This window comes from Lynx rufus, unplaced genomic scaffold (genome assembly GCF_022079265.1).
Source record: "Lynx rufus isolate CCGP_SWC_20201006 ecotype Redwood Valley unplaced genomic scaffold, mLynRuf1.p SCAF_9, whole genome shotgun sequence".
Taxonomy (NCBI): domain Eukaryota; kingdom Metazoa; phylum Chordata; class Mammalia; order Carnivora; family Felidae; genus Lynx; species Lynx rufus.
Genome location: NW_025814897.1, coordinates 89,215,118 through 89,231,382, shown reverse-complemented (window position 1 = coordinate 89,231,382; position 16,265 = coordinate 89,215,118). Strand labels below are relative to the sequence as shown.

The window sequence follows — 16,265 nt, the reverse complement described above, 5'->3', positions numbered from 1 at the left end:
TGTACAATTATAGGCAAAATTGCATCTTAAGCTCTCAGCTTAATGGGAGAGATTATCTCTTATTCCACGAACTTCAGGCAATATCGCAGGGGTACTGCAGCCAAGGGACGCAAGCTCTAGACCTATCTATCCAGTTCCTATCTTGAAAACACAGAAGTATATCCAGTAAGAAATACAACAATAAAAGGAAAAGTCATATTTGATTCTAAAATGAAATAGAAAACAATGACTTATCTTAGCCTATTTGTTGGCAATGTCTGGAAAAGGAAAATCATCCCTAGCTGTGAGCCTTTTCACACTATCCATGGCCCCAAAGAGAATCTGGGGACAGGCAAGAGCCTGCTATAGCTCTCCTGAACCGGATCCCGGAGTGGCTAAAGAGCTGGCGTGAACCTGTCAGAAGCCTCTGCTCTTGGAAAGCAGGGAGCACTTGGACACTAGTGGCTGTGACAACAGAGTGGCTGTATGTCTATTTCCTTCCTTCCAACTTGAAAATAAAAAGAAAACCAGACAGCTGGATATGGAACTGACCAATTATGTTCACATAGAAGAAGGGACTTTTCAAAGATCATGATTGGGAAGAGGTTATGGGGGTGGATAAGGGAGAACAGAAATTGGAAATGTGCACAAAGTGGGCATCTCTTTTAAAATTAGATACTTCAGGGGCGCCTGGGTGGCGCAGTCGGTTAAGCGTCCGACTTCAGCCAGGTCACGATCTCACAGTCCGTGAGTTCGAGCCCCGCGTCAGGCTCTGGGCTGATGGCTCAGAGCCTGGAGCCTATTTCCGATTCTGTGTCTCCCTCTCTCTCTGCCCCTCCCCCGTTCATGCTCTGTCTCTCTCTGTCCCAAAAATAAAATAAACGTTGAAAAAAAAAATAAAATAAAATTAGATACTTCATAGTCACGCCATGTAGAAGTCCAGCCCTGACTTATGTGGGAGCTATTTTCTTCTCCTTCCTCTCCCTCTTCCTCCTCCTTCCTCCTCCTCTTCTTTTCTTCTTCTTCTTCTTTTCTCTCTCTCTCTCTCTCCCTTTCTGTCTTAGAAACATTGCCAGTTAAACATCAGTTTAGGCAACAGATGACTTTCTACGGAAGCATAAGGTAAGAGGTCCCATTTTATAGGAGTTCTTTATAGATTCAATTGCTTCTATTACAAGTCACCTTTGGAAGTTCCAGGACCAATGGGACCTTCTGAACTTATGAATAAAGACCACCAAGCGAGGGATAAAGCCATTTTTCTCTTATTTGGTCAGACACCTGCCTATCTAGTGCTAAGATTCCAATGGTAGGAAGACCTGTAACCTTCTGAGCAACTTCCCAGGCACTTGACTTACCCTGAGTAGCAACTGCATCAGGGGAAGACAACTGGCTTGTTAGAGTATCAACAAATACAGCCATAAAAATACTCAAACAGGATCTACACAGCTCTCTCCCCTCTTCCCCAACCTGTGCCAATCAGTTGGCTACTCTCTGTTGGACTCTCTTTAATATCCATTGACTTCTCTTTTAACTGCAAGAGATCAAAAGGTACTTCCATACTGGTTTTGGACATCACTTGGGTGTCTATGAAATGGGGTGCCACGAATGGTAGGTCATGCACCATAAGGTCACTTTTCACAGCCTTTTCAGGGCAGAAAAACAATGGCCATTAACACATAAAGGCAGCTGAAGCTTCTCCTTTCCTAATTCTAATGCTAGGACAGGAGAAAGTCTTTGAAGCCTCAGAAATAGCGCTCTCTTCCTTGATGTTCGTTGAGATTGGGTTGAGTGAACCTGAATGGGGGCTTAGTGGCTCTGAGATGAAGACTTTCAAGGAGGACCTTCTCGCATCTTCCTGATGAGTTTTTGGGAACCAGATCTTGCTGGTTAAAAAAACCGAAGGATCACAGCACAAAGGGTTATGGTGGAGGAAGTACAGATGTTTATTATGAACAGCTTAAACCCTTTATGCCTCTGACAAAGTAACCAAAAAAAAAAAAAAAAAAAAAAAAAGAATCATACTGATCAAAGGACCTCCAGGGTTTAATATTTCAAAAACACAGATAAATAGCTTCCTACAGATAAATAGCTTCACCTTTTGGGTATTTCCCCAGAAGCATCTGAAAAATTTCCAGGTCTGTAGAAGGGGATGTGTAACCAGTACATTCTGACCCCCTACCCCGCTGGAAAGAAATTCCCAGGGAACGGGCTGCAGGAGAGGGGATAAGGGCCCATCCAAATTTCCTCCCAGGGACAAATCCCTCTTAGTCCTGTGGGATGTCCCTGGCAGGTGGCTGTTGCCTAGGTGGGGGAGTGGAGGGAAGGCTGGGGATCAGAAAGATGTATTGGTGGCTTTTGTTAGAAGCCATGCATAGCATATCCTAGGGGATGGAGGCTTCTAGGTGGGAACTGGAACAGTTAAATTTTTGTGGCTTATTAACTTGGCCCTCATTTCAGAAAGCAATGCTGTTTGTATAAATTGGACCTGACTTAAAAAAAAAAAACACAAAAACAAAAATGAGTAGAAAATTTTATACTAAAAAAAATATCCCCCAATGAAATAATCAGTAGCACATTGCATCTGTGAAGTGTCCCAGCTCCTCGAATTGGTTGTGTCTCCAACGGCCATTTCTTTCCCAGGTCACCACGGTGTAGGCGCTACACCCCAATCTTCATGTCCACATTCTGCAGGTTCCGCGTCTCATCGGCTGTCATATACTGATCGCAGGTCACTGAGGACTCCTTGTTCACCAAGTGCACCATCTCCTGAGACTTGCTGGCCTCTCCGTTGAGTCCACTTGCCTTTCTCTCCTCCACCGCTCCATTACCGTTGTTGATTACCAGCTTTTTCTTCTGCCCACACCTAGTAATTTAAAAAATCGCGTGAGAAGGTGCTATGACACACACCACCATCGTTGTTGTCACCACTATCACCATCATGACAATTTTCAACGGGCACAGTAGGTTTTGTCTTACTGACTCTTCACCGTCCCCGTGCTTCTCAAAGCGAGTCCCCAAACCAGCAGCAAAAGCGTCCCCTGGGAGCTTGTTGGAAATGCAAATGCTCATCCCGACCCCCCGATGCACTGAATCAGAGAACTCCAGGAGTGGGTTTAAGGTCTGTGGTTTAATAAGCCCACCAGGGGGTCTGATGCACCCCTGAGTTTGAGAATCCGCGGTCACAGCATTGTTCCCCTTTTGCATTGTTCCCCTATTGCAAGTGAAGAGCTCCTTAGGCTCAGAAAACGCACTAACTTGCCCCAGTTATTCCACCATAGAAGAATCACGATTCTGGCCCTTCTGTGTCTGACTCCTGAGTTCTAATTCTCCTTCCCCCTCCTACGCGACGGCAACATTTGCCTTTTTCTAGGCACTTTAGCAACTTCTGCAGACTTCGATGCACCACAAACATGATGACTACACATCATTCTGATTTGGGTATTCAACCAAGTCCATTACTTCCTCTCCCCGGCGACACTGCTTACCAGGGTTCTTACTGCACGGACTGAGAAAAATGCAACATTTTTCTACAAGGGGAAGGCCGCGTTGATTTTCACTGGGTAACACTGGGTAACTTCCCATAACCCTGGACACAGGTTTAACTATATAAGGCAAGCTGTTCGCCGTTGCTGCCAGGGTTCTCAGTAACATTACTTAAGATTCGAATGCAAGGAGGTCTTCTATGGAAGAGCATGACCTTGATCGTGTCCCCGGGTCGTGGCGTTGTAGCATTGCCTCCCCCGCCCAGCCTGATGCAATACTTCCTTTTTCCTGTAACAGGATCCCTGCCGCACATCTAGAAGTCAGATTGCTTGACAGAAGCCAAGTTGCAGAGCCTCACAACTACAAGTGGGGCCGGCAAGAGGCGAAATGGGCTAGCATTTATCGGACACCTCCTGAATGCCAGGCGGTTTACATGTAATTTCATGAAATCCTCACCACAATCCCGCAACGCAGCTGTTATTCTAGTCACACAGCAGTGGAAACTGAGGTCCAGGGACGTTTAATAACTAGCCTGAGGTCACATAGCTAGTCAGACAGAGTCAATATTCAAATCTACGCCTTTATGACCAGAAGCCTGGGCTCTGCCCAGCTCTATTCATGCTGCCAACCATCTGGAGATTTGGAAACAGTATGAAGTCGGAATTGTTCACTTTGCCGCTGGATGTTTGGAGTTGTAGAGACAAAGCGTCTATTATTCATGACCATGGGCCATTCCCTCTAGAACTGCCAAGGCCATAAACTTTAATCTCTTATTTGGGGAAATAGAAATTATACCTCCTCAACAGGAGGTAGATCCTGTCTCCTCTGGCACGATGCGTGCTTGATGAGGGGCGGAGGGAGGGTTGCTTGGACTTTGGAGCAAATCTGTGGGGCTGCGCCTTGTGCGGTCCACATAGACAAGGGTAGGGACTTGGTTTTGAGACCTTATTGCTGTGTGACCTGGGACAGCTCATTTAACCTCTCTGAGCCTCAGTTTTCTTAACAGTAACATCGGGCTATTAAGAGTACCAATCTCACAGGATTGTGGAAAGCCCTTGAAACAAAGCCCAGCACTGACACGTGAGTCCATTATTGCTATTTGTTGCTCTTACTAAATGGGGTGACAAAGCCAAGGCCTCGGATAAGCACTTAGGACAGAATCTGGAACACAGGAAATTTTCGAGAAGCACTGGCTGTCGCTGTTCATATAACCAGAGCCACATGAATTTGGGTCTTGCTTGTTTCTTCTGGCTGCCTCCACCTGGTCACTATATTTACTGTGAAGACGGCCCAGAAGGCTGAAGGTGGAACTCTGCTTGCATTATTTTAAATTCTCAAATGGTACCTCAGGTGTTCTTTGGAGGGAAGGTGTCTCATTAAACCAAATCCCATCTGCTGACCTAATGGGTGATTTCGAAGTTGAATGAAACATTGTAGGAAAGTGATTAATAATTGTAAAAAAATGGTTCACAGGCAGGAGTTTGGGATTCATATTATTTAGTCTAAACAAAGCTGATTTTATTTATTTATTTTTTATGTTTATTTGTGTGTGTGCGCGTGTGTGTGTGTGTGTGTGTGTGTGTATGAGAGAGAGAGAGAGAGAGAGAGAGCGAGAACGAACTGGGGAGGGGCAGAGCAGGGGCGGGGCAGGGGACGTAGACTCCAAAGCAGGCTTTCTACTGGCAGCACAGAGCCTGACGTGGGACTCAAACTCATAAACTGTGACATCATGACTTGAGCTGAAGTCGGATGCTCAACCGACTGAGCCACCCAGGCGCCACTAAACAAAGCTGATTTTAAAAGTGGGTAACACTGGACCTGTAGGGCGCAGAAATATTGTGCTTGGGTCTGTCCTGCCCCCCATTTCCCTTTGGATTTATGTGTCTCTGTTATCTGGGTTCTTCCAGGAGGACAGGATGCTTCTCATAAATAACTAGTCCAATACCCGGGGCTCTAGGCATCAATAAGTCTTTTTTTTAAAACTTACTACATCACCAGTTTATCACAAGAGGATAGAGCTCAGAAGCGGCCAATGAGAGAGGTGCACAGGGCGAGGTATGGGGAAAGGGCGGGAGAGTCTATGCCTCTCTGAGAGCACCACGCTCTCAAAATCTTCACGGTTCACCAACTCAGAAGCATTAATAAGTACTTTAAAAAGACAAGCTCTAATTTTTTCATTCTTCTTCATTATTTCAGAAAGAACACTAGAGCTGAGGAGACTTCAGAGGTCACCCGGCCCAACCTCTTCATTATGTAAAACCAGAGACGGAGTCCAAGAAGTCAAGGGTACCGTCCGAGGCTACACGACTAGTTATGGCAGGAAACAGAGTATCTGCAACTTAGATTTTCTGACTCCAAAGGTCAGAGATCTCTACAGAATCGCATCCCTCTTCATCATCTTTCTCCTTAAATCTCAGGCGTCGATCCGCTGAGCAAACAGTGACCACGAGATACAGAAGGAGCCATACTGGGGCCTTACCAGGAGAGGGTGGGGTAGGAAACCAGGTAGCACACATTTAGGGCATGGAGGAATGTATCCTGAAAGATTACAGGGGAGTAGCTTCACCCCTGCTCTTAGGTCTCTTCCACCTGAGAAACCTTAAAAATATTTAGAGATTTGTTTTGCATTGTGTTAGAGCTGTGCCATTCGGTATGGTGGCCACTAGCCACACACGGCTATTGAAATGCAAAACCAATTAAGAGTAAACAAAGTTAAAAATTCATCTCTTCAGTCAAACTAGCCACACGTCAAGGGCGTAGGAGCCACAAGTGGTTGGTGGTTGTGAGTTAGGGCAGATGTAGAACATTTCCATCACTACTGAAGTTCTAGTGCACAGCTTTGTTACAGAGGACAGGATGAGATTGGATGGACACACACTGCAATGAGCTTGCCCGTAGCTTGAGAGAAGGAAGGCGTTTCTAAACCATGGAGCTTTCTAGAGGGGACCTACTAAGCAGAGGGCAGATGGCTGTTTACACAAAAGATGATTATTCCCCTGACGCAGACAGCCGGTGAAGGCCTTTTCTGCACAGTCAGTAGATAAACATCCTTGAATCATTTCTGTTTTGTGAGACCTTGTCTCATAAGGTCCTCTCATTTTTTTTTTTCTCCTCTTCATACACGTCAAATCAATTCTTCAGGGGAAAGACACCTAACTTCTGTTGGGCCCCATCCGCTATCTACCAACCCAACTGACTCCTAACACAACCGTTTGCTCTTAAGGAAATGGAATGAAGTAGGATTTCCATTGGAAAGCTGAAATTCAAGGAGTCTGGTTACATGAGCAACAGCAAGGAAAGAGGACGTGGAGGTGGGAAAAGCTTGAAATAATAGGACCCCTAAATCGGCATCTTTAGCAGGCGTGACTCACAGATCGCTTCGTCGTGGAGGCCCGCGGTCAACCCTGGCAGGCCAACGTCACGAACTGCTTTTCCGCTTCCGTCTTTTAACCAAGATTCATACACCAGTGCCTGGCACACAATATGTTCTCAATCAGCTGACTCAGATCCAATAAGTCAACACTGCCGCTAAACCTTAAGGTTCTCTGGGACGAGACGGCACCCTTTCCACTTTTAGTCTTCTCTTCTTCCTCGCCAGCACGGAGTCAGAGGAGCTACTCGAAAGATGTCTGCTAAATACATGGAAGCCTGTCACAGGTCTTTACTTTCCACCGAACTTTCTTTGATGAAAATAGGATTCTGGATCTCTCTCAAATGTAACGTTCAAAGCAGAAAGGCCCCAGCCTTTTAAGAGGATTAGGAATGGGCTTGCGGCTTTAGAAACGCAGTGCACATTAAGGGGCCCGTGCAGCCGTTAACCACCCTCTTAGCTGCGTGGCAAATCTGGTTTAGATTATCTAATCAGGACATAGTAATTTACGGCGTCCAAGCAGCTACTTTCCCGGTGAGATACTCGCTGTGCCGGATCCCGAGTGTCCCTGTTTGCCTGTTGCTAGGGTGACTACTGGTCTTGGGACAAGGGGGAGGGCAGCCGTGAGGCCCCTTTTTGCAGCTGACATGATGGGGAGTGACGTATGAGCTAACCAGCCCCTCTGTACGGGCTCCAGCTGCTCTCAGAGACAGCTGAGATGTTTCTCTGAAGAATTTCCCACATGGACGGCATCTGGGGCCAGCGTTTCTATGGCGACATGCGCAAAGCTGTATATGTGTATATGTGAGCAGAAGGGGTACAGTCTAGGCCCTGGAACAAAAGGACGCATTTTCAACAATGGGAAATTCATCTTTAATTGAGCAAAAGTAATCTAAGAGAAAACAAGAAGGCTGAGGGAGAGTATAAAGACTCTTTGTAAGGGCTCCCTCAAGTCACATTATTCAAATTCAGCAAACAAAATCTCTTTCCATTTAGTCAGGAGAGGCTTCTAGGAGGTCTTTCGGATTTCTTTTCCTAGTGTTTGTTCCTTATACAATTGGCTATCATGAGTAATTTTTGTATTATTCTCTCAAAGGTACAGAGAGCAACAGTTATCGACTTTAATACAGTACTTTTATGAACTCGTACCAGGGTAAAGTGACATTATTTGATTTCCTCAGAGAGAGATACTGCATGGGCTGCACATGGCAATAGAATTGGCTGTTTGTTGCTTTACAAAAGCCAACAAGAAACATTCTAGCATTTTCTCCAGATCTTCTCCCTAAGCTAGGGGCATTTGCTGGCCTGTTAGATGATCTAGTGACACAATAAAGGTAGCCCGACTTGGAAATAAGATTCTTATACCGTGTAAGAAGCAATCTCAAGGGACATTTACAGAAGGTTTAATGTTCCTCTACATATGCTCAGGGGAAAATAAGGCATCTTTAGAGCATTTTGAGCAGGAAATTTAGACTTATGCTCATAGAATACTATGTACCCTGTCAAAATTCATGTCCTCTGTTGCCAGAATGACTATTTTCATTCATTTCACTTTGGGTGGTGTTACTTCTTGAGCCTGGTCACAGCTGAATCAGGTATATGTATTATTTAAATAACTTGCAGCGTGATAGGCCTTGGTTGAGGCAGGGAGAGAGAGGGACCTTTGAGGCTATACACACGGCCCACATGCTGTTTGACAGTCTTTATTCAGACTTTTTTAAGGAAAATTCTTCATCATTTCATAGACTGTTGGGGAGCTCTTCCTAAGCAATAACCCAAATCCTTTCAACTATAGTTCCCAGAAAAGAGAAAACGGTATCGTTACAAACAACAACAACAAACGAAGACAGTAAGAAACCCATAGAAATCCAATGCCTATTTTAGGTAAGGGTTCTAGAAGGTTCTGTGGGCTTTAGACAGACTAAAGAAGATGACCAATTCCTAGATCTTTATACAGCGATTTCTGCAATATGGATGCATTTACTAAATATTGTTTAATCAATCAATGAATGAGTACATACTCCTATGCCTTCCCAGTGAGATATTTTATAACTTTCATCAGATGGAATCTCCAAGGGTTCAACCCTGAAAAATTAAGAACCTCAAAAGATTCCACACTGTTTAAAAGTGATGTTCCAAATAATCACAGTGTCTGTTTTATCTAAAGAATGTGCAAAAGCAGGGCTTCTTGAACTGCACCCAAATCCCTGGAATCTTGTCAAGACACAGATTCTGACACAAGACATCTGGGTGGGGCCCCAGATTCTGCATTTCTAGCAAGATCCCAGAGTGTCGAGGCCACTGGTTCCAGGGGCTACACTCTGAATAGTAAGCACGCAAAGCCCACAGTTAAGTGACGTCCTTTCAAAGCAAAGGCCCCAAGGTGCATCCCCTTACCTTCTTCGACTATTGACGGCAATGCAGACGGCAAGAATCAAAGCCAAGGCCAGGAGGGAGGCCAAGATGATGAGCCATTCTGGTGAGAGTGAACCAAAAGACACCTGTGAGCTTGGGAAATACACTTTGTAAAAACAAAAATGCACTTTATAAATTGACCTGGTCCAAACAAGAACTACACTCAGCACCACAGGTTGAGTCTGGCCAAACGGCCTCGCCAACTGGCAGATAATACTAGAACAATTCTGCTATAGGCGTGTGCCCAACAGGCCTCTTGTTTTAAACTCTTATCACCGGTCAGAATTTTCAAGTTCCTCCAGAAGAGGCGTGTCTCCAGAAAATCAGACAATCACCTGCAGAAACTTGTAAAAGCTTTTGGTGCAATATTATTAAGCAGTCTAAAGGACATTTATGTTTCCCTTAAAAGGAACATTCTTCTCCTATATAAGAACATCCACCCTACGTTTTATGAAGAAACACAAAAAGGGACCGTGTACTTAGTGGATAGATAAAGGACACTCCTGCAGAGGTCTGAACTTATGCACATTCAACAGGGCGGGATGGTGGTCATTAGGCAAAACTCATCCTTCCAAATGTGCATACTTTCGAGCCAACAGTTACACTTCCGGGAATTTACAGCGCCTCAGAATTAGTTATGAAGATGTTCACTGCTGTGTTATTTATATTAGTGAAAGTTGAAAATGACCTAAAATAATAGTAAGGGATCAGTTACATAAATTAGGGTATACTCACTATAGTATGGGCTCTGATAACAGGAGAAGGATATTTAATGGTGTTGGAAACGTAACGAGCAACCAGTTGGGAGTGGTGACTTACTACACAGCATGCATGATGTAATTACATTTTTGTATAGAAATTACATTTTTTAAATGATGGGAGGGACGTATATGAAAATGGTAACCATATTTCTGGGTGGTGAGGTAGATAAGAAATGATTTATATTTTTGTCCTTTGGTGTGAATTTTTAAAATGTCTCCAGTAATCATGTATTACTTGTGGACCACTAACATGTTATATACAGGTCTTAAAATCAAGCTTTAATGGGATAAAAACATGACTTGACAACTTGAATCAATTCCCTTGCCAAGTGGGTTGTGTGTCTGTGCAATGAGCTAGAGCTCAAGCACCAAGAAGAGTGCGAAGTCATAGGTCATCCATTCGTCTTTGAGAGTCTTGGTTTTCCTCCCATGTCCAGGGCAGGACTGCCTCTGCCGGACCTCCACCTGGTTAGGTGACTTTGGGGAGGGAGGTGGAGTCAGGAGGTGGGGAGGCCAACAGGAGATACCATTTCTGTTCTTTTCTCTGGTCTTTCCTCTGAGATGCCTCACATTCACCCTCGTTAGAGCAGGGAAGAATATTGCAAATTGCACGTCCGCCACCCCCACATCCCCAGCAGCCCGCCGCGTCTCTCCATTTGCTCCTCTCCCAGCTCAGAGAGAGGGCTCTGGCAAGCCGAGGCAGGGGGATGAAGTGATTCCTACATTCTCCCCTTCCCCCGAGGGAGGCTCAGCTTGGAGGCCTCTGAAGAGGGGAAGGTTAAAAAGAGAATTTACAACCCTAGGAAAACCGTTCCTTCTTTGTAATCCCCCCATCCCCACCCCACCAAATGCTCGGTTTTGAGCCCAAGTCAATCAGATCAAGAATTTGCCTCAAGTGCCTTAAATCTTGATGGTCAGGAGAGCCAGGGGTCCCAGCCTCCTCACCCCGCAATGTGACTCATTTAGACACTTTTCTTCTGTCTGGATCAGTAAAGGCTGTCCCTCGAGAAAAAGCAGTTTGGGGATCAGAAGAATGTTTTTACTCCACTCCACACACATGGCCTTTACATCTCCTCACCGTCTGCAGTGTGAGAGGAAAGTCGCACGCTTCACCCCAAACCCAGAAATTAAGGGGAAACTGGGCGGGGATACGAAGGACCTGGATACGTCATAAAGTCCATAGAGTCAGTCATTTGGGAAGGAAGCATTAGTCACTAACGTGTCACTTCTTTGGGATAGGCCAGGAACAGGTCTGAATGTTAGCTCATTCAATCTACGGGTCCCAGAGAAAAAGAGAGTTTCATTCTTTCCTACCAAGTGCTCTCGTTCACCCTTTAGCTTGCAAAGAATATGCTTTTTTTTTTTAGAGAGAGAGAGAGTGCACATGTGAGTGAAGGAAGGTCAGAGGGAGAGAGAGAAGAGAGAACCTTAGGCTTATGCTGAGCGTGGAGCCCTTGGGGCTCGATCCTACGACCCTGGGATCATGACCTAGCAGAAATCTAGAGTTGGACGCTCGGCTGACTGCGCCACCCAGGTGCCCCAAGAATGTGTTTTAGTCCCTCCCCCCCCTTTTTTTTTTGGCTTCACAGATCGAAACTTACCTGGAATTTGAGGTTTCCGCGTAGGACCGGAGGTCGTGTTCGCCCCACCTTCTTGACTTCCACTTGTGTGTCCTGAGAGGAAGAAACAACACCTCTCAACCCAAGTTTGGAATGCGTGACCACGAGCTCCTTACAGAGCAGTACACAGGGCCGACCACTCTACGATCGCAGCTATTTATAGATTCAAGACACAGACATTTATAAAGTGTTACACGAAAGACATCTCCCCAGAAAAGTTGGTTTGGTTAAGGCTGAGGTCTGGAAGTGTTATTTTCATCAAGAACAGGAGAATTCTCACCAGTGGTGCAGCACAGTGTTTCAGAGCTTGGGCTCCAGGGCAGGGCAGTCCTGGGTTCGAGTCCTGCCTCCACCTCTTGCCAGCAACGTCTGCTGAGTCAAGCTACCCTCTCCAAGTCTCAGTTTTCTCATTCGGAGAATGGGGATGAGAATAAAATCCACTTCACCGTCATTTACAGAGGTTTAAAGAAGGACGCAAAGATGGGAATTGTGTGAAGCAGCTCTGTTCTGATTCAGGACCTTGCTACTCAAAGTGGGGTCCCTGGACCAGCTTGCGGAGGTGTCCCATGTGAGAGCTTGCTAGGAATACAGAATCGCAGGCCTCACCCCTACTGAACTAGAATCTTCATCTAAACAAGATCCCTAGAGGATTCATATGCTCCAGAAACTCCGAAGCATATCTAACAATTGCAGTGAGTGTCTTCCTGGACACAAGCATAAATATTACAAAATAAGGGTTTAGGGGATAGTGACCCTTTCTGTCTAGAAAAAAATCACCCTAGGTAGAGTCCCCGCTATTATGTTATTGGAACATGCCTTTTCAGAAGAATGAATATTTTCTACCACTACAAAACACAACAAGGAAACAAACAAAACAGCTCAAGCTGGAAGGGAGTGTCGCAAGACAAAGCATCCACAAGTCTGAACGGGAGGCTCATCAAAATGAGGGAGTCATCATGTTTTAAAGGAAACTTCTAAGACATCTGTGAAGAGACTCACCTGAGTTAATGCTTTGGTTTTTTTTTTTTTTTTTTTTGCTTGTGTTTTTTATGCCTCCTCCACTGCTTCAGAACAAAATTTGAAAACATCCCACGAAAATGAACTATTTCCCCCTACCAACGGGGAACCCACTGCAAAATTCTAAAAGTCCACCGAGGGAAGACAAAAAAGTAATCAGGGCAGCCTGTTTGGCTAAGCGACGCATGAAGATGGCCAGGCTTGAAGTACATGAAGATTTCCAAGGACAGTCAAACTTTAGACTGTGCAGAGTGGACAGTGAAATCTCGATGTTGGTGGTTATTTTAGAGCAGCCGACTCCTGTTTATACAATCTCCTGTTTTTGTTAACCTTGAAATGGAACAAAACAAATTCTGACTAGACTTCTGGCCATTCAACATCCCTCATGTCACTTTGAGAGTGGCCTCTTACTTTACAGACTTGAGAAGGAGTCCAAGGTGCTTTTTCCGGCCGCCTCCCAGAGTCCTTGGTCACTGGCAGGTTTTCACCTGTGCAGGTGACTGGATGTGGGCCATGCACCCTGGAGATCTTTGGGCTTGAAAACCATCTAAGTGGTGCAGACACTCTCACTGGTCTTTCTCGGACTCACAGCAGCCTTCGATATTTGAAAAGGAGGCCACTAATGGATCTTAATCTCTTGATTTCGGTTTTCAAAAAAAGTGCTCCCAGCAAGGAAAGATCGGGGTGTGTGTGCAACAAGATGAAACCTCCTACTTGAACAATAGACACCGGCACAGGAATCAAACAAAAGAGACCGCTCCCGCCCACCTGATTCTCACTTCAAGCAAAAGCCAAAGAAGATGGACGAGATGCAGCAGGCCTCACCTTGCACCCTAGAGGTCTGCAAACCCAGCCGGGGTAGGGCTGGCTAGGAAAGCCAGTTCTGCAAAGAGGGACACTTGACACTGTAATTTGGAGATGAGAGCTAACCTGAGACGTGTGCACAGAGATCATTCAACTGGCCTCAACTGTGAGAAGAACAGTCCAGGACAGAGCTTCTCAAACTTCAGGGCACACCCGGTATGGGGGGAGGTCTGGTTAAAACACAGACCTTGACTCAGTAGGCCTGGGATGGCTGGGGATTCTGCATTTCCAGCCAGCTCCTAGGTTGATGTCCCAGTGGCTGGTCCAAGGACCACACTTGGAGTAACTGGGGCCTCTTAATTTTAGAGAGCATGTGTTTTAATAATAACTCCCTATCATTTCCAAGATTTTGTCATTTTCCTGATACCTCACGTTCTTCACGAGAACTCTGGGAGGTAACTGAGGCAGGTATCCTGGTCCCCTTTTTACTAAGAAGGAAACTTAAAGGAAACGTAAAAAGGCTAATTTGGTAAATGCCCCAACCACGGAACCTAGAGACCTTGCGACTTCTGTCTTTATTTTAGAAACATTTCTAATGAACCCCTATATCCTGTGCTCTTACATAAAAGCTTATTACCAAAGCACCATGTAAATACCCACCTTCATATCTGCTTTAAGCGTGTGAACCTTTAGGCCTGGAGGCAACCGTGGCCCCGACTTAGGCGTGAAGGACAGACCGTGGTTCATATGGATTTACCTGGTTTTCATGGATCACCTGGACTGACGATACCAGGGACACACAACCTCTCAGTGGCCCCACCATTTTCGGTCACAGGTAAACCTGCCTCATGTCAGACTTCTGTTGCCTGGAGTAATATTTCCATGGGTGGGATCTGAGTCACGGCAAATGTGTATCCACTTAATCATACACGCCTGGCCGTAATTATGGTCATTACGGAGTGCTTTCTCCAGAACGGGCTTATAGAGGCATTATGAGACCCCCAGGGCTTGAAAGCTGGCTCCACCGCTCAACTCACCAGTCATGTCAACCCAGCCATGGTACTTGCCCTCTCTGGGTCTTAGTGTCCTTGTCTGTAACACGGGATGATAACAGTACTTACATAAGTCACAGGGTTTGTAGGATGATGAAATATGGTAATATTAGATGAACCACACGAAACTGTGGCTCTTTGGCTGTTGACCTAAAAAAAGGGCAGTTTCCTATGGTCCAACCTAGCACATGTGAAGTGTTTAGAACAATGTCCCTAGCACACAGTACGTTCTCAGTAAATGCTAGGTACCCTGTTCTGGGGGTTACGCTAATTGCTTTACGCATCCTTAAGGTTTCCGATGCAGCAGGTCTGAGGTAGAGCCTGAGCATTTGTCTTTCTAGTAAGTTCCCTGGTGATGCTGATGCCGCAGGGATGGGGACTGCACTTTGAGAACTATGGCGCCGGAGGAGAGTCTTCTGTGTGGAAGGATCAGGAAGAATACAAGTAGGGTCTCAATTTAACATTGCACTACACCAGATTAATAAGAGCGTGGGTTTTGGAGGAAGAACGGTCTGGGCTTGATCCCAGCTTCTCCATATACTGAGGACGCTGCTTAAGGGATTTGAGACTCAATTTCATAACGATTAAAATTGGGATAACCACAATTGTCGCAGGGCATTGTTTTCACGACTAAATGATGAAACCTGTGGAAAGCATTAAGCGTAACCCTCCGCACAGGGTACTGTAGCTAACACCATAATATTTTCATCAGCAGTGTGACTTAATAAGCACTCTCTGTGATAGTGATGCATAAGGAAGTCTGAGAACCGCTCTTCTTGAGACACTGACTCATACTTTATTAAGTAGGCTCAGATGATGATAACAGTAAATTACTCAAGCAGCTCAAACTCACCAGCTGATTCTGATCCATGAGTCGTATGGGACCTCCCACTGGGGTGAACTGGTGAGTCTTGGTCTTCTGTAAGGAGCAATTAGAAAAGGGTCTTTACTGGGTGTTCCCATTACAGGGAATCTGTTCCAGTAACAGGGGATACGTTCCAGGAACCAGGGAATCTGCCCTTCCTCACTTTTGCGTTGTCGGACAGCCCCTCACCAAGTTCAGGCTTTTAAGAGTCACCAAAAGCAATGGCAAAGGAGCCTTGAACGGCTTCATTGGTACTAATTACTGTTCATCGCTTGACCCCCTGGTGAGGAGGCTAGAGCTTTGATCAACAGTAAAGAAACTGGGACAGCACAGACCATCCAGGATGACCACGGGAAGTGCAGTTTTGATAGAAATCTAATAACCATAATACTCCAACAAAAATATTATGATGTCTTCTCAGGTCTGAGGTTGGAACCTGATACTGTGTTTTTGAAATGAAGATGATACACTTTGAATTACACAAACGTGATCACTGGGTGTGGATGTACTCTCTGGCTCAGAGCATGAGCCATTTAAAGAGCTTTCTCTGAGGCAGGAAATAGACAATGGTTTTGGTGAGTAAAGGATCTTGGTGTTGAATTATGTAAAGATTCAGAGGGAAAGCTCAACTGCTTATTTAGAGAAAAAAGTCAGAAGACAAACGAAAAAGGAATAAGGAGATAGCTAACCTGTGACAAATATGGACCTGGTTATTAGAGTATGTTTCAAAAAAACCCAATATTTTTCAAAAATGAAATCTGTAGTTTTCAACACCAAGAGTTAATATAATTCTATCCCCTCAATCATCCATCGGCAAAAGGCCCTTAGATTGAAGCGAGCTTTTGGGTTGCTACAATCTGGATCCACAGGTCAAATCTTGGATTCGGCATATGGGAACCC

The 16,265-nt window shown here is 45.2% G+C and overlaps 1 protein-coding gene across 10 annotated transcripts in view; it reads right to left on the bottom strand.

The window, feature by feature from the left end:
* Positions 1-1,898: 1,898 nt before the first annotated feature.
* Positions 1,899-16,265, bottom strand: part of CD44 (CD44 molecule (Indian blood group)) — an 87,749-nt gene continuing 73,382 nt past the window's right edge. For 9 of the 10 annotated variants that reach the window (XM_047070592.1, XM_047070593.1, XM_047070594.1 and 6 more), the window contains 4 exons: positions 15,354-15,419; positions 11,610-11,681; positions 9,230-9,308; positions 1,899-2,842 (listed from right to left, as the gene is read on the bottom strand). In XM_047070592.1, the coding sequence (XP_046926548.1) occupies positions 2,638-2,842; positions 9,230-9,308; positions 11,610-11,681; positions 15,354-15,419 (422 nt within the window). In that variant the 3' untranslated portion in view covers positions 1,899-2,637. The remainder of the gene's footprint in view (positions 2,843-9,229; positions 9,309-11,609; positions 11,682-15,353; positions 15,420-16,265) is intronic. The other variant, XM_047070602.1, reaches the window with a different exon arrangement.